The sequence below is a fragment of the Scomber scombrus genome, chromosome 6 (assembly GCF_963691925.1).
Source record: "Scomber scombrus chromosome 6, fScoSco1.1, whole genome shotgun sequence".
Classification (NCBI taxonomy): domain Eukaryota; kingdom Metazoa; phylum Chordata; class Actinopteri; order Scombriformes; family Scombridae; genus Scomber; species Scomber scombrus.
In genome coordinates this window covers 8,917,869-8,940,748 of record NC_084975.1, presented here as the reverse complement: position 1 = coordinate 8,940,748, position 22,880 = coordinate 8,917,869, and the positions used below count along the sequence as shown (strand labels likewise).

Below are 22,880 nucleotides of genomic sequence, written 5' to 3'. Positions count from 1 at the left end.
TGTGAAGTCTGTGAAGATACTGTAGCTATTGTGCATATTTTTCAATCTTTCAAAAGAGCACACATATCATTGCATTGCCCTTTGTGAACTTATTTGCATGTCTGTGCAGAAGGTCTTATGTTCCCATTGCTTCTATAACAATATATCTCACACTTCTGCTCATTAAACTATCAATAGTAAATATTATCCAAAGCACCGTCACATTTCTACAATTACACAGCCTGCCACACATTTTACTGTTCTTTTTCCTAAATATGCTGGCAATTAATTTAACTGACAATAAAAGACCCATTTCCTAATGAAAACTATTCTCTGTTTATTATTGGTGGATTGCATGTGTCTCATATATATATTCATTCCCACTCATTCATGTGGCCCCTCTTGTCAAGGGATAGATGTGCCCTGAGGGAGACTTCCTCCCTTTTTTGCAACTGAACTTGTGGCATTTTGCAAAAGAACCCTCCATGTGTAACTAGGGCAGCCTTGCTCTGCCTCACTCACACCCTCACAGATGCTGAGGAGGGGGTACATTCTCCTATTTTGCTGCCAATTTCCTCCATTCTGGGGCATTGTACCCTTCTTTCCAACCCCACCAGAATGACGGTGATCTCAGCTGAGACCTTTGCCCCATTCTACAGTGGGATATGTAGATAGTCTTCCTCCTGAGTGCTTGGGGTGGATAGACCTTAGTTTTGTATCAGTGAAGATGGCACTTGTCTTAGCCCTTCCTACGCACAGAAAGCTGGGGTATTTTTCTGCATTATGTGTGATCCCCACCCCACAGGTTACTAGTGAGGAGAGGGGTATGATAGAATTGTTTTTCACGTTTTGTCCCATTTGTGTGATTTGAAGTTGCTGGGACAACACAGCAAACCTTGAGGAATTAGCATTTTGGTGAACTGCATTTGAGTAAATTACAGGTGATGAAAGTAATCCAGAAAGATATATACTGGAATTCAAGGGATCCTTATTCCCCAAAAGAGCAGGGAAACAGATATAAAAGAAGACTAAAAATACATAGCCAATTTAATGCTTGTTTTCTATTTTGAAAAATAAAATGTATAGTTGAAAAACTGAGACATTTTTGCTATTCTCACTTACTTAGGGGCACACAAATTGCAATGTTTAGCCTTAGTATGGCGACAGAGGGAAAACCATGCTGTAATGTAAATCATGAGAGTTTATCCTCTGATTAGCGTTACTGTGTTTTGACATCAGTCAGAGTATCTTTGTACCAGGTGAGCAGTTTTGTGTGACTTATGGGATTGAATATGCACCATCTTTGAGTCTGGTATCCAGATTAGCTGTTGAACTTACAAAACTATTTTCCTTTCCACTTCCATTTGCAGGCAGGACAATACACAGGCATTTTCTCATTCATACACAGATGTACAATTAATAATTATACTGAACTTCCACAATCAACATGCCACTCTATTCACCTGCGTGTTATCTTCTCTTTCCATCCTCTCTCTTTCCTTTAATCATTTTGTTTATTAATTTAATTTAAAAAAAAAATGTCATACTCATCTTAATTATGTCTCAATTGTTATGTACTATTCATCTCTTCATCCAAAGTATATTGGATTTTTGGGATCACCTTGGACTGTGACTTTTGGCAGGGGGCGCATGCTGGGGTGGGCTACAGGTGTGAATGGTCGAAAGAGGCTTTGACAAGCAACAGGCCAACCCCTGACAACTCCTGCAGGCCTGCCATTAAGAATAAAAAAAGAAAGGAGAGAAAAGGAAAAGGGTAGGGGAAATAAAAATGAATAAATCAATACATAAAATTTTGTGCTGATCCAGCTCTCCTGACGTGATCTGCCCCTGATCCACATCTCTTTGTACTTGGAACCCAACCAGAGATGCCCTCCAAGCTGCATTATAGCGATGTTATTTATTTATTTATTGTTTTTCTTTCTTTCTTTCTTTGGTTGTTTCTGTCTCCCTATTATGCTCTCTCTTTCATACAGAAAACCCACCCACACAATCAAGCACGCACACACTTACATAAACATGTGTACCACCATAAGAAAATCCAAGCCAAACTTCATGCCTTTTCTCTCTCTTTTGTTTCAGTTTGTGTGAGTCTAGTTCTCCTTCTTGTCGTTTACTGTGTCGTATAGCACTGACTTTTTATGTTTAGTTAATGTGTGTGTTGTTTCTGCAGCGTAACCACTGTAAGGATGTGAATTTCGGATACAGAACCACAGCAGACAGAACTCAACTTCCTTATCACTAACAGAGTGTTTTTCCACTGTGGTTTTTTAAGGAAACTCAATGGTTATCTTTCACCATGAATTACAGATTGATGACAGGAGCATGAAAAAATACAATTTGCGTAACATGTACACAACCATAACCAGGTTTTATAGCTACCTTCAAAATCTCACAAGAACATTTCAAAGAAACAGAAACCTTTTATTAACAGATGAAACTCTTTTGACTTACTTGTTCATTAATTCTGAATTCAGTTACAAAGTCAGTAGAAATGTCAAACCTAATTTTAGATACATGAATGAATTCCATTCAAGATTTCTGAATCACCAACAAAAATGTGTATCTGGTTTGCTTGAGGATGTAAATAAAAAGGTATAAAAAGAAGTTACAAACAGTGGCATGCATGAAGCTAAAGTAGAGAACAATATCATTATGCCGCAGCAGGCAACTCTAAGTGAAATTTAGCCTCATTAGTGTCTGAAGTTTAAAAAATAACGAAAGATTATAGCGGAAATTATAATAAAAAGAAGGATTGCGATGAAAGTCAGCATGGTGGAAATGATGTTGAGGCAGCGGGCAGTGGAGCCGTAGTGTCGGGCACCCTCCAGGTCTCCAACCACCTTCCGGTCTCTGACCAAAGAAGATTTTAAAAAGGGGATTCCTTGTTTTATTTGACAATGATGAACTTAAACTGCCATGGTTAAGCTCAATGAGCCTCATACATGAGCTTTTTCTCATTTTTCCTTTTATTTAATGACAGATTTCTTTTATCTTTGGTCTTCAATCTCATTAATACTGTTGTTGTTTTTTGGGTCTTTTTTGTTTGTTTTACCTTTTCATATCTCTTTTGTGTTTGATTGTTTCAATAGTTTAAAAAATGTCTATTTAAAATCCGTATAGATGAGAATATGAATCATCTCCTGACTTTCTTTATGATGGTGTGATGGTCTTAGTAAAGATTGTCACTAAAAACAAAAAAAGGTATAAAACCTCCTGTTCAAAGTATATCATCTTTTTCCAGTAGCCCTGTCTTTCCATAGGAAGAACTGCCCATTAAAATATATATATTGCATATTATTTTTGATTTTATATTATAAAGTGCTAGTGATCAAGAAGAGTAGCAGATTCTTAGATACAAACAAAATATTACAAATCTTGTTAAATATTGCTTAAACTTTCTTTACTGTTTAAATAGGAAAACAAAAAACCCAGCAAATTAAGAACAGTCTCACACGTCATCTCACCTTACTGTAATAGAGTAGATGAGTGCTACCAGTCCAAGGCAGAAAGGGTTTAAGTAGACCTCGAATGTAGTTTGGAGTGTGTGCTGCAGGAAGCTGTGCAAAAACTTGAATGTCACTGCAAGTGCCTGTTTCCTTTTGATGGTTTTGTCAAAGCCAATGAGACATAAGCAAACTTAACACGCTGTTTAGTTTGGTAGCAGTCACAGGCTGTCTTACAGGATGGGTTCACAATATTTGAAGTTTATCTTAAAATCATAGTCAAGCATCCCAATGAACATTAAAATGTTCTTGCTGTAATCATTCTTATTGTTCATAATGACTAGAAGATCCCTTCATAATGTACTTACATTGTAAGTGATGGGGGACAAAATCCCCAGTCCTTCTGTGCAAAAGTGTATCTAAAGCTTCAGGCATCCAAATTATTCAAATCATGTTGATACAGATCAACATTACAGTCTTTTTTAGTCCCAAGTTTTGTTACTGTACTGTACAGCTCAACAGAGAAACACTGTCTGAGGAAACAAAAAGAGGAAATTTGATGCCAAAAAGATCACATCACAGCCTTCACATCAACTTTTAAATGCATTTTTGCACAAAATGACTATGTGGATACTGTGGATTTAGGCCTCCATCAATTACATTGAAAGTGTATATTAAGGGGATCTTTTAATAGCCAGTATGAACAGGTGGAATGATTACAGTGAGGAAAACCTCTTTTACTGTTCATATGGTGACCTCCATAGTAGTAGGAAATAATACCAGTATCTATACAAACACAATCTTTTTACCCTGAAAAAATTCATAACCTCTCAGTGTACTGGAAAATTATAGGAGGGCAGGTCCGACAGGCCAGCAGTTGCACAGAGGTTTAGAAAACAGAGATGTTGGGCAGTCAAAAGGGACGAAATAATGTCTATACAACCACAATCTTTTTACCCTATAAATTTAATAATACAAACTTTAATCTATTGATAAATGAAACTGATGCTGAAACACAAGCATCCCTGACAGAATATCTGACTTAAATAACAAAGTCTTGAACTCAAACTCGACACACTGCCGTTAAGGAAATGTAAAGTTACATTAAGGATTTCCAACACCAATGAAAGTAAATGTCTGTTTTGCTCACTAGTATAAGCAAAAAGGCATAAAAAGTTGTGCCATGTGCATAAAACAGAGAATCACAAGTAACACCAAGCCGCAACAGCAGGCAACTCTAACACTATTTGCAATTATGCCATTATTTTCTTTTTCCCCACATACACTACAACTGCAGTAATAGAAATAAGGATCGTGACGACAGCCAGGAGGGTAGACAAGATGTTGAGGCAGCGGGCAGTGGCGCCGTAGTGTCTGGCACCCTCCAGGTCTCGGGCCACCTTCCGGTCTCTGGCCTGGAAAATCAAAAGCACATCCCATATTTTACAACAAAAACTTTTAGTCATTCTTGTTTGCTATATTTCCATACTGCAACATTGATTGCTTTCTTCCTTTTCGATCTGTATTTTTATTATCTATTGTTTCGATCCTTCTATCTCAATTATTAATATATATATACTTTTTGTTTTTATATCTTTTGTATCTTATTGCGTCTTCAGTTTGTACATTTGTGAGAATATATTTAAAATACTGAACAACTAAACACTGATAATGATGATGATGATGATTATGATGACAGTTATATGGTCATAGATGAATCTGGTGTTATTGCTGGAAGTATTGAAATACTGAAGGACTACATAAAAACACAGCTATCTGCATGACTAAATACTATTGATGGTTTGTGAGAAAATATTAGTTTGAGATTTGGGTGAACCGACCTTTTAAACACAAGATATGCATCCACTAGCTCATTTGTTTCTGTAGCTTCCCATAACCTGAAAGAATCTGTAATGTTTTCTGCCAAACCCCTTTCATGTATAAGCATGACATTCAATTCAAAGTGGTAAGCATGCGTTGCTCTGAAAGAAAAATACCTGGCATGTCCTTGAAAAACCCAGAATGTCATGTAATAAGACTTACTGCTCTTCTGGAGGTATTTGGTATGTGGATGAAAACATTAAAAAAAGAAGATTTTCAACCCATTGTCCAAGCTGCAACTCTGTTTCCTAATCCAAAGAAAGATGATACCTGCTGTCTACTTGGATAAGAAACAGAGTCACACCTTGAGGCACAGATTAACAATCATTTTTGTTGCATACCAGTAATTTAAGTCTCCCTTTCAGTTTTAATGACTAAATTAGTAATGTACTCCTCAACACTGTGCACACAGTTTACACGGATAAATTCAGAATATCCGACACGTGTTATGCATCTGAGTATTAACTGTATATTGAAACATTATCAAACATATATTAAAAAACTTCCTTGCAGTGCTTTATAAACATGTCTTGCATTATTGATGTGCTTTAAGATCCTGGTATGGCAAAAGTCTAACAAGTGCAGTGTAAGTGCTGTGAATCAGAGAGGCAAGCTGGTAACATTTTTAGATATTAATGAAGCGTAAAAAAACCCAAACTGTGACTGTGGGATATTACAATACATATCTTAGATATAACTAAAACTTAATTAAATTATATTAAAAACTAAATTATTGGTACTAAAAGAATGTAATTCATGTCAGGAGGATAGCTGCATATCATCTCACCTTAAAGGAGTATATGAGTGCTGCCAGTCCAAGGCAGAGAGGGTTAAAGTAGACAAAGCAGCACAGGGACCAGATGATGTGGTCTTTGGGGGGATCAGCGGTGACGTTTACAGTGGTGTACTGAACAATTGTGGGTCCTGCAGGCTGTCCGGGGAGCACATCATGCCTCTCCCCCTGCAGTGGAAAAGCTTCAGTCTGGTAACCTGGAGGATTCATCGTTGTCAGCTCAACTGTAGTCTGGAGAGAGGAAGGTGTGAAAGAACTGAACTTTTAGTGTAATTTAGGGTTCAGGTTGCATAATAACTTTGGTGGTTTGAGAATGTGTAAAACTACCTGCAAATATAAGGCCATTCCCACCAGCCTCGACTGTATTTGCAGATTTTATTCAAAATTCAAAGGACAGTTCAATGTCTAGATTAATAAACAGAATATACTTTATGTTTCCCTCAACTGTCACATTTCTAAAAGTAAACCCATAACAAATAGCAGCTACGTGGGAAGCTAGATTGATCTGTTTGAAAAAAGGTTAATTAAAGTTAGGCTTCATTTACACCTTTTGGGATGGTAATGTTGCTGTTTATACCATAAACTGTATACAAGAAATGTTATACAGAAGGTTTATACAGACATTGATGGTGATCAGAGGATGAATCATATTCACTTTGGTGACCCTTTAACTTTTCCCTGTAGTGTAACTAGCAAGTCAACGCTTCCACTAAACCTATCATATATCAATGTCTAACAGATGAATTTTACAATTTTACGACGGAGTATTTGGGCCAGGCAAAAAAAAAAAAAAAAAAAAGTCCGGCCCAAAGAAAAAGCCAGGCAAAAAAAGAAAAAAAACTCTGCGGTAAATTGATTTCTTTCCCTTTTTTTTTTTCTTGTGGCGGACTTTTTTTTTTTTTTTTTTTTGCCTGGCCCTAATACTCTGTCATACTCAGACTCAGGTTGCATTATAACTTTTGGTGGTTTGAAGTAGTCTAAAAGTACCTGCTACAATGAGCCAATTTCCTACCAGCCTCAACTGTACTTTGTACATTTAGCATTGCGAGCATATAAAGAATTACCATTCAAGCACTGCTGAACCTAAATACCATCTGACAGATTGGCTAGTGTTACACACTCAATGTAGTTAATTTTCTAGTATTTGCTAGTACTGTGACTGTCATCACTACAACTGGGCTAACTTCCTTAAAACAATATACAAGGATTACAGCAGGAAGTAATAAACAATGATACAACTGTCAATGTAAATACAAATGAAAGCAGTGAATAATAATACAAAATTAAACGAGCAATTTAAACACTGCTTACTGCTAACACGCACTGAAACCAGACGTTAAAGCTAAAGTCTTAGTTAGCTGCTTTTTCTTGTACCTTTCATCACTTTATACACTTCAAACAGACATAAAATGTGAATAAACTTAACATAAATATATATATATATGGCCTCTGTGCACTTGTCTCACCTGTAACACACAACAAAAAGACGGTCTAATATTAGCACTATCTCCCTTTGTTACTACTGTGACTATCTTCACTACAACTGGGTTAACCGCTTTACCGCGCGCCAACCACGAACACCACAAGGCTGCTACCGCCATAGACATATATACGTAGGCGCCTCATTCAGTGCTGAGGCGTACGTTGACGTCGCCGCCATATTGGAGAAGGCAAACTGGACAGATCGGAGGAGATGCCTCTCTTGTGCTGCTTGGAGATGTACGAGCCGTGTTACAATCCACACCAGATCCCACTTGATTACATTTCACAGGTAGACTGAACAATTACTTTTGATTTTATTTGGCCATTATAACATTATTTTGAGAACAGAAATTGTATTCCCGCGGTAAAACCAGCCAAACAACTAAGAAGTCAATCTTATTTAACTAAATTGCCCCGAACTAACAACTCTGATTGCTGATAGTTGCTTAGCTAATTTCTCATAGTGTGTAGGTTTCCCAAAGACAAAGAGCAGAGGAAGCAGTGGGAAGTAGCTCTCAGAAGGGAAGAGTTTTCTTCTAGCCCGTCATCAATGCTCTGCAGAGATCATTTCAGACCAACAGGTCAGACAGTCAGTCTCAGATGGAGCTATTCCTTCTGGCGTTTCCCAGCTCATCTCGAAAGGGTAGGTGTATCACTAGACTGTAAGGATTAGATAAGTCAATGCCACACTATGCTGAAAATGTTCTTTTCCTTTCTGAATGTGAAGGAATCAATGATGTATTTTAAAATATGTTATAAATATGTCATCTTTCACTTTAGCCTGTGGCTACCAGAACATCTCAGACCTCAAAGAAGACTCAAGAGACCCTGTCAGTGGACTGTTCACACCTCATCCAAGAGACTGAACCCCTGCCTGCCCAATGTTGTGAGTACTAAGTACTAGCTATACCTCAAACAGCTGTGAGCATCATGATCCTGGTTACATTCAAAACTCTTGTCACCCTCACCCCCTTCCAACACCTCCCACTCTCTGTCACTCTTTCAGACACACACACACACACACACACACACACACACACACACACACACACACACACACACACACACACACACACACACACACACACACACACACACACACACATACACACACACACACACACACACACACACTGTTGAGGAGTGATGAGATTAAGAATGTGGGACAGTTGACAGCACATTGTACTAGCAAAGATGTGACGGACTGTGACTGAGTGATGTAATATAAACATGACTTGTAATATTTTCATCCTTGTTTCTACTAGGGTCAATGCAATGGATAGAGAAAGGAGGGCAAAGAACACTGTGTGGTCTTCTGGAGGATCTCAGGGTGAAGAAACTCATAAACGAAGAGCTGATATATAGATATTATTTATTATATCATTATCATTACTATGTTATGTCTCTGGTACTATGGTTGTTATTATTAATTAATATTGTTAATTAATATTAATATTATTGTTATTATTACACTATATTGCCAACTTTAACCTTTGGTACTCTTATCTGTACTTATCATTAACTTATCATTGTTGTTTTTTTTTTGTTTTTTTTACATTATTAGTAGTTAAATTGATATAAATCACTGAATATAAAAACGAATTAAAATCAGTTACATGTAAATGTTAGTGCTTTATATTCAGAAAACCCACAGATGTCACAACTACATGTCAGGATCTGGTGATTATAAACACATTCAATATTTAACTTCCATGTAACATCACAGTAACAACGTTACATACTCTGGTAGCTGCAACACTAGGAAAAAATATTAACATTTACATTTATAATCATCAGATAACGTCATATACGTTGTTTTTGCTACCTATCTATTTCCCACATATATTAGTGTATGTGTGAATGGACGAATGAGAGGCATTAACTTAAAGCAGTTTGTAGAAAAGCGCTTTATAAAGTTAATCCATTAACTTGTATTAGTTCACGGGGCAGATCTGCCACATCCAATATGGCGGACACGTATCGCAGCAACGGGCCAACCCGCTCAGTGTGGCGTCTATGTATATATGTTTATTGCGCCACCTACTGGCGAGAATGAGTATTGCTAAACACATTTAAGGTGAAATCATGTGAGTTTCTCCTGTTTACAGGTGACACAAAGCGTTTTTAAATAATACTAATAACCAGAAAAATAATGGTGGGGGGAACCAATGATACAAACTAAAACAACAACAATTATTTTCACTATCAATCAATCGATCAATCAATCAATCAATCAATCAATAAATCAATCAATCAATCAATCAATCAATCAATCAATCAATCAATCAATCAATCAATCAATCAAATGTATTTCACTTTAATCTGTGCAATAAGAATATCACCTCTGGTATATTACCACTCAATAACAATATTACTCTTGTAAATAATGTCATGATTATTTGTATTACATATTTGTACTATTATTGTTCTTATTCATATTTATTCTTTATCTTTGCACTAAATGTTACCTGATTTATATTGTTTGATGTACTGTTGTTGTGTTATATGTGCCTTGTAAGGTGCCCTTGAGTGCTTTGAAAGGCGCCTTTAAATAAAATGCATTATCATTATTGTTATTATTATTATTATTATTATTATTATTATTATTATTATTATTATTATTATTATTATTATTGTTTTTGTATTTATTATTTATGGTTCTTTATTCTTTCTTAATGCTGCTCTTATATTCTATTTTGCTGTCAACTTGCTGCTGTAACAATGCACATTTCCCCATTGTGGGACTAATAAAGGAATATCTTATCTTATTTTATCAATCTTTATTTATATAGCACCAAATCACAAGTCATCTCAAAGCACTTTTCACATAGAGCAGGTCTGGATCGTACTTCTTAATTTAATTCAAAGAGACCCAACCTTCCCCCATGAGCGAGCACTTGGAGACAACAGCGAAAAAAAACAACCTTTTAACGGGAAGAAATCTCAGGCAGAACCGGGCTCTAGGTGGGTGTCCATCTGCCTTGACCGGTTGGGGTTGAGGGAGAGAAAGAAAAAAGGAGAAAAAAAGAGGAGAGGGGATAAAGGGAGAAGAAGGAGAGAGGAGAGAGAGGCATAGTGACAACAATCAATCAACATTGAAAATGATAATAACTGCAGTCATGGGCTCAGGACATCCACAGGGTCCAGGACGCCATCCAGGCTACCTGCGAGACGAGAGAGCACAGAGAACTCCAGGGAAGAAGGTTAGGTTAGTGATTGCTTTGATAGTACATTAATGTAAATGGAGAATGAGTGGGAGGAGGAGAGAATAGCTCAGTGCGTCATGGGAAGTCCCCCGGCAGTCTAAGCATATGGCAGCATAAACTAGGAGCTGGCCCTAACTATAAGCTTTATCAAAAAGGAAAGTTTTAAGCCTACTCTTAAACGTAGAGAGGGTGTCTGGCCCCTGGACCTAAACTGGAAGAGGATTCCACAGGAGAGGAGCCTGATAACTGAAGGCTCTGCCTCCCATTCTACTTTGGAGATATAGGAACCACAGGGCCTGAATGCTGGGAGCGCTGTGTTTTAGTAGATTCATATGGTACTATGAGCTCTTTAAGATAAGATGGAGATTGACCATTAAGAGTTTTGAAAGTGAGGAGAAGGATTATGAATTCTATCCTGGATTTTACAGGAAGACAATGCAGCGAAGCATTACTGTACAACTAGTGTCTATACTTGAATAATAACCATGGTTACACACATTGTTGATATTTAACCGTCCAATAAAAGCATTTTTCAAACGATGTTAGGTCAAAAACATTTAAACCCATATTAGAAGTTGGTACGGCTCAGTTGATACACCATAGTATTGTGGAGAGTAACCATTATTTTCCCTTCACGATCAATAAACAACCTGACTGTGATGAATTCTACTGTGACTTAATACTCAACCAGCATCTTAATTTCAATCTGTGGCACTACAGTCTGTACTGTTAAGATGAGTTATACTCTGTCCATTCTTTTTTTAATGTTTTGTTTACAATGTTCCTTTTTTCTACAGTCTCAGTCTCTTTAACCTGTATCAGTTTGTTTCCATAGTCTCAAGCACATTGAGAGCCATCTGCTTGTAAAATGCTTCACAGTGTGCACTGACTTAGGACTTTGCCCCATTCTACAGTGGGATCTGTAGATGGTTGTCCCTCAGGCCTTCCTCTTGAACCCTTGGAGTGGAGTTTTGTATCAATGAAGATGGTGCTCCTCTTAGCCCCTTCCTCCATGCAGGAGGAATGATTACAGAGCTGTATTTTTCTGCATTATCCCACCTAAAAGATTACTAATGAGGAGAGGGGTGCGATGGAATTGTTTTTCACATCTTTTTAGTGAATTGCATTTGAGTAAATTGTATACCACAGTTACCCAGCTGGTTAAAGTAATTCAGTAAAACTCTTTAAAATTAAGAAAGCTATATAACCTCATTCACATATTACAGCAGGTCCAGGGACTTGCATGGAAACAGATATAAAATAAGACAAATACATAGCCAATACAATGCTTGTTTTCTATTTGAAAAACATAATACATGGATAAAAAACTGAGACATCTTAGCTATTTTCATATACAGTGCCTTGCAAAAGTATTCATACCCCTTGAACTTTTCCTGTACTTGTGTGTACTTCAATCTCAGAATAAATATAGCTCTTCTGTGAAGGCCTCAGAGGTTTGTTAGAGAACATTAGTGAACAAACAGCATCATGAAGACTAAGGAACACACCAGACAGGTCAGAGATAAAATTGTGGAGAAGTTTAAAGCAGGGTTAGGTTATAAAAACATATCCCAAGCTTTGAACATCTCACAGAGCACTGTTCAATCCATTATCCGATAATTTGGAAAGCGTATGGCACAACCGCACACCTACCAAGACATGGCCGTCCACCTAAACTGACAGGCTGGACAAGGAAAGCATTAGTCAGAGAAGCAGCCAAGAGGCCCATGGTAACTCTGGAGGGGATGCAGAGATCCACAGCTCAGGTGGGAGAATCTGTCCACAGGACAACTATTAGTCGTGTAGTCCACAAATCTGGCTTTAATGGAAGAGTGGCAAGAAGAAAGCCATTGTTGAAAGAAAAGCAATAAGAAGTCCCATTTGCAGTTTGCCACAAGCCATGTAGGGGACACGGCAAATATGTGGAAGAAGGTACTCTGGTCCAGACCAAAATTGAACTTTTTGGCCTACATGCAAAACGCTATCTGTGGCAGAAACACTGCACATCAACCTGAACACACCATCCCCACCGTGAAACATGGTGGTGGCAGCATCATGCTGTGGGGATGCTTTTCTTCAGCAGGGACAAGGAAGCTGGTCAGAGTTGATGGGAAGATGGATGGAGCTAAATACAGGCCAATCCTGGAGGAAAACCTGTTAGAGGCTGCAAAAGACTTGAGACTGGGACAGAGGTTCACCTTCCAGCAGGACAACCACTCTAAACATACCGCCAGAGCTACAATAGAATGGTTCAGATCAAAGCATATTCATGTGTTAGAATGGCCCAATCAAAGTCCAGACCTAAATCCTATTGAGAATCTGTGGCAAGACTTGGAAATCGCTGTTCACAGACACTCTCCATCCAATCTGACTGAACTGGAGCAATTTTGCAAAGAAGAATAGACAAAAATTGCAGTCCGTAGATGTGCGAAGCTGGTAGAGACATACCCCAAAAGACTTGCAGCTGTAATTGCGGAAGAAGGTGGTTCGACAAAGTAATGACTCAGGGGGGCTGAATACATACAGTATGCACATCACACTTTTCAGATTTTTATTTGTAAAAAATCTTGTCCACGACGTATATTATTTTCCTTCCACTTCACAATTATGCGCTACTTTGTGTTGGTCTATCACATAAAATCACAATAAAATACATTTAAGTTTGTGGTTGTAATGTGACAAAATGTGGAAAAGTTCAAGGGGTATGAATACTTTTGCAAGACACTGTATGTAGAGGGACAAAAATTGCAACGATTAGCCTGAGGATGGAGCCAGAGGAAAAGCCATATGTAACTCTGCTAACCTGCCTGCAATGATTGAGACCAGTAAGTAAGCTCTGACTAGTTAGCCAAGCAGTGGACCAGTGTCTAGATTCCTAGAGGTAGATTACTGAGTGGTGGTCATAAAGGAGAAACATAGACCCAGGGATAAGCTTAACAAATAAAAAGAATAAAAAAATACGTTTTAAAACTTAGCAGCTGACAGCTCTATAAAAGGTACATGAAACCAACAATATGAGCATAAACTCAGTCCATGTATTAACAGAATTTCAGATCAGAATTTCAACTCTAATGAGGTATCAAGATGCAGTAAAGTTCAGTTTTCAATTCATATTTTAGTTCAGTTTCTCTTGTTCCATTACTTAAATAAGTTTGTAGTTCTGTGCAGTTTGTTTCAGTCAAGTTGTTCTTAAGGGTTCAACCTGTTTATTTGTAACAAGTCAACATCAATCATACCACACCAGTGAATTTGTACAATGGAGAAGGAATGGATGAGTTGCTTCTATGATGAAAAGAGCAATCAGATCTTGCAGTGGCTAGCCATCTCCCTCATCAGGGAGAAAATCCAGTTTCCACAATCCAAGGAGTTTCCAGTGGTATAAACAAACCTCTCTTCTCTATCCATTCTCTCTCTCTTTTTTATCATTATTTGTTTTGCTTATCAATTATTTATACTGATTAATATTACTTCACAGCGATCTTTTTTGCATAATCATCTATGTCATGCTTTATTTGATATGTGCTATTCATCTCTTCATCCAAAGCATATCGGATTGTTGGGACCACCTTGGACTGGGCTCTGGTGACTTTTGACGGGGGGCGTGTGCTGTGGTGGTCTGTGGGTTGGAATGGTCTAAAGACGATCTGTGTGCCTTGTTTCAGCAACCAGATATGCCACAAGCTACATTATAGCTGTTTATTTATTTATTGTCTTTCTTTGGTTGTTTCTGTCTCTCTCTTATGCTCTCTCTCCTGTCTCTATCTTTCACACAGTAAACACACCCACACACACAGAAAACACCAAATTTCCAACCCCAGCTGACAGAACGCAACTTCACCAGTCCCTCACAGATGTCCTGTGTGTGTGTTTTTGAAGGAAACTCAGTGAATTACAGATTGATGACAGGAGCATGAAAAAATACAATTGGCGTAACATGTATACAACCATAACCAGGTTTTATAGCTACCTTGCTTGAGGATGTAAATAAAAAGGTATAAAGAAGTTACAAACTGTGGCATGCATGAAGCTAAAGTAGAGAAAAATATCATAATGCCGCAGCAGCAGCAGGCAACTCTAAGTGAAATTTAGAGTTGCCTGCTGATGTCTGTGAGCAAATAAATCAACTTAGTGAAAATTATAATGAAAAGAAAGATTGCGATTGAAGTCAGCACGGTGGAAATGATGTTGAGGCAGCGGGCAGTGGAGCCGTAGTGTCGGGCACCCTCCAGGTCTCCAACCACCTTCCGGTCTCTGGCCTGCAAGGACCAAAGCAGATTTTTAAAAGTGGATTCCTTGTTTTATTTGACTTAAACTGTCATGGTTAAGCTCAATGGGCTTCATACATAAACATTTTCTTATTTTTATTTATATTTTGTGACACATTTTAATTATCTTTGTTCTTCAATATCATTAATTACTGTTGTTGTTTTTTGTTTTTTTTCCTAACTTTTCATATCTCTTTGTGTTTTATTGTTTCAATAGTTTGAAAATTTGGTTTGTTAATTGACATTGGTTATAGGCCTATTTAAAATCCATATAGATAAGAATATTGAACTTGATCTCCCGACTTTCTTTATATGATTTAGTAAGGGATGTCACTAAAAACAACAAAAGGTATAATACCTTCTGTTCAAAGTATATCATCTTTTTCCAGTAGCCCGGTCTTTCCATAGGAAGAACTGCCCATTAAAATATATATATTGCATATTATTTTTGATTTTATATTATAAAGTGCTAGGGATCAAGGAGGGCAGCCAGTCAGATTCTTAGATATAAACAAAATATTACAAATATTGTTCAATATTGCTTAAACTCTTTTTTTTTACTGTTTAAATAGGAAAACAAAAAACCCAGCAAAGTTAGAACACGTCATCTCACCTTAATAGAGTAGATGAGCGCTGCCAGTCCAAGGCAGAAAGGGTTTAAGTAGACCAAGCAGCACAAGGACCAGATGATGTGGTCTTGGGGGGGCTCAGTGGTGATGTTCACAGTGGTGAACTGAACCATCGTAGGTGCACTGGACTGTGCAGGTAACTCATCATACCTCCCCCCATACAGTGGAGCAGCCTCACACGAATAACCTTCAGGATTCATTGCTGCCACCTCGAATGTAGTTTGGAGTGTTTGCTGCAGGAAGCTGTGCAAAAACTTGAATGTCACTGCAAGTGCCTGTTTCCTTTTGACGGTTTTGTCAAAACCAATGAGACAAAAGCAGACTTAACATGCTGTTGTTTTGCCACAGTCACAGGCTGTATTACAGGATGGGTTCACAATTTTTGAAGTCTATCTAATTTACTTGCTGTAATCATTCGTACTGTTCATAATGACTAGAAGAAAAAATCCCCAGTCCTCCTGTTACAGTCTTTTTAGTCCCTCTTTTTGTTTGTTTGTTTTTTCTTGTTTTTTGTGTGCTGGAAAATTACAGTAGGGCATGTCCCACAGGCCAGCAGTTACCCAGTGGTTTACAAAACAGATTTTGGACAGTCGAAAGGGATATCACATGTTTCAATACAGTGAAAGTGTAACTCCAAGGTAGTAGGAAATAATACCAGCATCTATACAACCACAATCTTTGTACCCTGAAAAAATTCAAATCTCAATCTCAAAGAGTGACAAAACAGACACACTTTCTCCAAATTTCTTTAAATTTATTGATAAATGAAACTGATGCTGAAACACAAGCCTCCCTGACAGAATATCTGACTTGAATAACAAAGTCTTGCACTCACATGACTGCCGTTAAGGAAATGTCGTTATATTTAGGATTTTCAACACCAATGAAAGTAAGTATCTGTTTTACTCAAAAATATAAGCAAAAAGGCATAAAAAGTTACCAACTGTGCCATGCGCATAAAGCAGATAATCACAAGTATCACCAAGCTACAACAGCAGGCAACTCTAACACATTTGAAATGATGCTATTAATAGTGATAGTATGGGTCGTATCTGTTGTATCTGTTGTAATACATTCTTTTTGCATTCTCAACCACTATAATAATAGTAATTACAAAAATAAGGATCGTGATGACAACCAGGACGGTGGACACGATGTTGAGGCAGCGGGCAGTGGAGCCGTAGTGTCTGGCACCCTCCAGGTCTCCAGCCACCTTCCGGTCTCTGGCCTGAAAAAGCAAAATCACATCTCATATTTTTCAACATTTTGCTGTATTTCCATGCTGCAAATTTGATTGCTTTCTTCCTGTTTGATCTGCATTTCTATTAGCGTATCTGTTGTCTTTGACCTTCTATCTCTGTCATTAGTTTGTACATTTGTAAGCATATATTTAAAATATTGAAGTGAAGAAAACCAAATCACAGCTATCCGTATGGCTGGATACTATTGCTGGTTTGTGAGAAAAATTAGTTTGGGATTTTGGTGAACGGACCTTTTAAACAATATTTTTAAATATGCATCCAAGAGCTCATTTTTTCATTAACATCCCATAACTTGAACAAATCCAAAATGTTTTCTGCCAAACCCCTTTGATTTATAAGCATTACATTCAGGTCACAGTGGTAAGGATTTCTTTTTCTGAAAAAAAATACCTGGCATACATCATTGAAAAACCCAGAATGTCATTTAATAAGACTTACTGCCATTGTTCAAAGCTGCAACTCTGTTTCCTAATCCAAAGAAAGATGATACCTGCTGTCTACTTGGATAGGAAAAAGAGTCACACCTTGAGGCACAGATTAACTATCTTTTTTATTGCATAGCAGGAATTTAATTCTCCCTTTCAATTTTAATTCTGGGTAAAATTATTCTCCATATTGCCTCATCATTTAATCGGAAAAATTGCTCACTATTTTAAACATACAAGATTTTGATAAGAGCAATGCAACAGGAACATTACTGGAACATTAAACTAGTAATGTACTCATCAACACTGTGCACACAGTCTACAGTTTATATTAATACAAATGAATATATTCAGAATATCCAACATGTGTTATGCAACGGAGTATTAACTATATAAACATGTCCTGCATTATTGATGTGTCTTTAAGGTCCTGGTGTGGAAAAAGTCTTACGAGTGCAGTTTAAATGATGCAGATTAGAGAGGGTAACTGGTCAGATTGTTTATTAATGAAGCGTAAAAAACCCTGTGACTATGAAATATTACAATTACAATACATATATTAGATATTACTAAAAGTGAATTAAATTATATTAAAATTAAAAACTAAATTATTGGTACTCAAAGAATGTAATTCATAAGCAAGTTGGGACAGTTCCATATCATCCCACCTTGATAGAGTAGATCAGTGCTGCCAGTCCAAGGCAGAGAGGATTTGAGTAGACAAAGCAGCACAGGGACCAGATGATGTGGTCTTTGGGGGGGTCAGTAGTGATGTTCACAGTGGTGAACTGAACGGCTGTTGACCCTGCAGGCTGTCCAGGGAACACTTCATGCCTCACTCCCTGCAGTGGAAAAGCTTCAGCTGGGTAACCTGGAGGATTCATCGCTGTCAGCTCAACTGTAGTCTGGAGTGGAGGAAGCTGTGAAAGAACTGAACTTTCAGTGTCATTTATAGTGGCTTTTGGGGTCAGTTTTGTTTCTTGCAACCAATGAGAGAAATGCACGCATACCACACTGTGTGAAAGTTGTTGGTGCATTCAATACATGAAATCTTCTTCCTTTGTTCTTCTCTTAAGAGTTTGTAGATTTAATACCCTATAGTGTAGCAAAACACGTTAAGCAAAAATGGATGACCAGGTAACATTATCTAGTCAATCACAACAGATAACACAACTAAATGCACAAACTCAGGCATCAAAGAGAGTGCTGAAAGCCTTCTTACTGCAAAGACAACTTTTTTCACAGGACTTTTTTTATTTTTTTATTGCAGCAGCTTCTTTCCCTTCCTTTTTTCTTTCTTTTGGTTTCATCTCTGGGCTTTTGGTTACAGCTGGCAATGCCCATTTTCTGACAAGTGATCATTTTTCCCACGCACCAGATGTTTCAAACTAACCACAGAGAATTATGACATGCTGACCAATCATCACTTTCCCAGCCGTCAAGATGGGAAATGATACAGTCAATCATGACACTTGATTTTCATCGCATGAAAGCGACAATAATTATCAACATCGAGAGAATGTGCCTGTTTCTGTGGAGTCAGACCAACAAAAGGTCAGGTCCTCAGTGATGTGCACTCCTACAGTAGGAACTTAACACTCGAAACCCTCTGCACTTCCCCCCGTTGATGCACAGACCATCAGGGTGTTTTTTTTTATTTTTATTTTTTTATAGTCTTTTAAGTCCATTATGATTTCTTTTGTTTTCTTTGTGTTGAGGATGAGGTCGTTGTCCTTGCAGCAGGTGGTCAGTGTCTGGACCTCTTACCTGATGGTGTGAAGTTGCCTCGCTCATTTAGTGACTCTTATTTTGAAACCTGCAATCAGGTGTGCTGTGTGTATCTCAGGATGGCATTGTTGTACACTCAGTCACATGTACAGTGGGGCAAAAAAGTATTTAGTCAGCCACCAATTGTGCTAGTTCTCCCACTTAAAAAGATGGGAGAGGCCTGTAATTTTCATCATAGGTATACCTCAACTATGAGAGACAGAATGAGAAAAAAGAAATCCAGAAAATCACATTTTAAAGATTTTTAAAGAATTTATTTGCAAATGATGGTGGAAAATAAGTTTTTGGTCAATAACAAAAGTTCATCTCAATACTTTGTTATATACCCTTTGTTGGCAATGACAGAGGTCAAACGTTTTCTGTAAGTCTTCACAAGGTTTTCACACACCGTTGCTGGTATTTTGGCCCATTTCTCCATGCAGATCTCCTGTAGAGCAGTGATGTTTTGGGGCTGTCGCTGGGCAACACGGACTTTCAACTCCCTCCAAAGATTTTCTATGGGGTTGAGATCTGGAGACTGGCTAGGCCACTCCAGGACCTTGAAATGCTTCTTACGAAGCCACTCCTTTGTTGCCCGGGCGGTGTGTTTGGGATCATTGTCATGCTGAAAGACCCAGCCACGTTTCATCTTCAATGCCTTTGCTGATGGAAGGAGGTTTTCACTCAAAATCTCACGATACATGGCCCCATTCATTATTTCCTTTACACGGATCAGTTGTCCTGATCCCCTTGCAGAAAAAACAGCCCCAAAGCATGATGTTTCCACCCCCATGCTTCACAGTAGGTATGGTGTTCTTTGGATGCAACTCGGCATTCTTTCTCCTCCAAACACGACAGGTTGAGTTTTTACCAAAAAGTTCTATTTTGGTTTCATCTGACCATATGACATTCTCCCAATCCTCTTCTGGATCATCCAAATGCTCTCTAGCAAACTTCAGACGGGCCTGGACATGTACTGGCTTAATCAGGGGGACACGTCTGGCACTGCAGGATTTGAGTCCCTGGCGGCGTAGTGTGTTACTGATGGTAGCCTTTGTTACTTTGGTCCCAGCTCTCTGCAGGTCATTCACTAGGTCCCCCCCTTGTGGTTCTGGGATTTTTGTTCACCGTTGTGATCATTTTGACCCCACGGGGTGAGATCTTGCGTGGAGCCCCAGATCGAGGGAGATTATCAGTGGTCTTGTATGTCTTCCATTTTCTAATAATTGCTCCCACAGCGGATTTCTTCACACCAAGCTGCTTACCTATTGCAGATTCAGTCTTCCCAGCCTGGTGCAGGTCTACAATTTTGTTTCTGGTGTCCTTTGACAGCTCTTTGGTCTTGGCCATAGTGGAGTTTGGAGTGTGACTGTTTGAGGTTGTGGACAGGTGACTATTATACTGATAACAAGTTCAAACAGGTGCCATTAATACAGGTAACGAATGGAGGACAGAGGAGCCTCTTAAAGAAGATGTTACAGGTCTGTGAGAGCCAGAAATCTTGCTTGTTTGTAGGTGACCAAATACTTATTTTACTGAGGAATTAACCAATGAATTCATTAAAAATCCTACAATGTGATTTCCTGGATTCTTTCCCCCCATTCTGTCTCTCATAGTTGAAGTGTACCTATGATGAAAATTACAGGCATCTCTCATCTTTTAAGTGGGAGAACTTGCACAATTGGTGGCTGACTAAATACTTTTTTGCCCCACTGTATATGCGACTGAGTTGGTACATGTACCAATAATTAAGGTGGATTTTAATAGGCAGGGTGGGTAACATCAAGTGGACGTGATTTGTTGTGGATAAATATTTCAGATTTGAAGCTGAAGTATGAAGTTTTCAGGGGCTTTAAAAGTTTCTCACAACCCTAACCCAAGAGTTTGTGAGAGGTCGATACAGTTTCTAACAAACTACATCTGACCACAATGGAAAATGGAGCGCAAGGTGCAGCAAAAAGCTTTAACCACTCTTTCAAAAAACCACAGGTACTGCTTTGGGTAGATGATGGTTGTGGTCAGGGACATGCAGAGGAGGGTAGAGGAGGCGGAGGGGCCCACATTCTCACACAAATTCATTTTGCAAATAAATATATAAATATATGCCTGGAATGATTACTTTTGCAACACTGTTAAAGAGATATTCAAATTTACAGTGTGTATTTAAAACAAACCCATGACTGAGGCTGGTTAAAAACACTGCTACTTGAGTGTATTTCAGTGAAGCCTCCTCTTACTGAGCCTCCTGACTGGCAGAAGCTCAGCTCAACACTGCTGACAAACTTGCTTCCTCTTTCACCTCTCTATTCATCTCTTACCACTTCTCCATAGAAGGAACAGCTGTTTCAGTATTAACAGGCAATAAGAAGATGGTGATTTTGTATTTATTTTGTAAGATATTATCACTATGTGCTGACAAATTAGTTCAATATAATTCACAAATATAATACTGAGGCTTGGTAGACAACAAACATCTAAGCAACAATTCTAAAAAGTAACATGTAAGCTTTAGAAAAGGTGTCTTAAACATTGGTTTATATAAGATTTTAACATTCCTTCATCGTGAGTTGTGAGCATAGGACAAAGTTAGCAAAATTCCCTATGGGCATTTTTGGACTTTGTAGGGGGCGCTATTCCGCCATTCTGCGTCGACCATGTGCGACCACCCAAAAATATCGAATTTCGGATGAGGCCGGACGTCCGTGCAAAAGTATAAGCATTTTCGCATTTGGGAAAGGGGCGAAATTGGGGCACGAAATGTCGGAATAATAATAATAATAATAATAATAATAATAATAAACATTACAATTTCAATATAGCATTTTCCCCGGGGGTCTTCCATACCACATGATTACTTGATTACTTGATTACTTTGGGGTCACTTGCACTTTGGGGTCACTTGCACGTTGGGGCATGAACGAATTTCAATAGGGCTTTCGCCAGGCGACTTGCAGTCGCCGCTCAGGCCCTAAAAAATATGATGTTGATTAATATCAGCAAAAATACACCAAATAAATAAATAAATAAAATAATGTGTTATTTTTGTATTAGAATTACCTTAAAATTTACTTATGTACTCATACTTACTTTATTCAGTTGTGTAAAGTTCATTTTTAATTATTTTCTTTAAGTTTTAATGTTTTTTAAAACAATTTGAAAGTGCATTGTGTTTACATTCTGTAACATAAATACAGTTACCTTACCTTGCACATAACCGCACATTTCCTGTGCATGCTGAAGTGTATTATGTATCAACTTTTTTTTCAAAGTGCAGCATCCTGTACTGTAATCATGCAGCACTTCTGAATACATGAATTCAGGTCAACAACCCAATAGTTAACTATTATTGTGTTTTTTTTAAATTGTACTTGTCACTTTTTTAGATTGATGAAAACACCACAGCATAAATAATTAAGTGATAGATTGTAGTGCTTGCACTGAGTGGACATGGTAAATGTGATGTGGACTCACCAGGTATTTCTGGATGAAGAGCTGGGCCCCTTTCAGAGAAGTTTTGTAAAGCCTCTGGCGCTCCTCTTCACTCAGCACCTAAGTGTAGAAGGTACAAACCTGCAATATTACACAAAGAAAAGTTGAAATCCTGGTCAAAGAGGGTCAAATCAAATTTAGATTAATTTTGTAGTAGAGTTGGGGGAGCTGCAGAATCAGGTGACAACCATACCCATCAAAACAGCTGGTTAGTGGCTTGTGTCTTTTCTTTTTACAC

General features: G+C 38.0%; 3 protein-coding genes across 3 annotated transcripts; all 3 read right to left on the bottom strand.

The window, feature by feature from the left end:
* Nucleotides 1-4,696: 4,696 nt before the first annotated feature.
* On the bottom strand, nucleotides 4,697-6,327 carry LOC133981951 (dispanin subfamily A member 2b-like). The gene is made up of 2 exons (XM_062420832.1): nucleotides 6,112-6,327; nucleotides 4,697-4,858 (listed from the first exon to the last, which is right to left on the bottom strand). Exons 1-2 carry the CDS (start codon nucleotides 6,325-6,327, stop codon nucleotides 4,697-4,699), a joined length of 378 nt encoding a protein of 125 aa, XP_062276816.1.
* Nucleotides 6,328-13,238: 6,911 nt separating this feature from the next.
* LOC133982163 (dispanin subfamily A member 2b-like) lies at nucleotides 13,239-15,939 on the bottom strand. The gene is made up of 2 exons (XM_062421098.1): nucleotides 15,684-15,939; nucleotides 13,239-15,061 (listed from the first exon to the last, which is right to left on the bottom strand). Exons 1-2 carry the CDS (start codon nucleotides 15,897-15,899, stop codon nucleotides 14,891-14,893), a joined length of 387 nt encoding a protein of 128 aa, XP_062277082.1. The 5' UTR covers nucleotides 15,900-15,939; the 3' UTR covers nucleotides 13,239-14,890.
* A 787-nt stretch (nucleotides 15,940-16,726) lies between these two features.
* LOC133981950 (dispanin subfamily A member 2b-like) lies at nucleotides 16,727-18,279 on the bottom strand. The gene is made up of 2 exons (XM_062420831.1): nucleotides 18,055-18,279; nucleotides 16,727-16,927 (listed from the first exon to the last, which is right to left on the bottom strand). The coding sequence occupies exons 1-2, from the start codon at nucleotides 18,268-18,270 to the stop codon at nucleotides 16,727-16,729; spliced, it is 417 nt and encodes a 138-aa protein (XP_062276815.1). The 5' UTR covers nucleotides 18,271-18,279.
* Nucleotides 18,280-22,880: the final 4,601 nt, after the last annotated feature.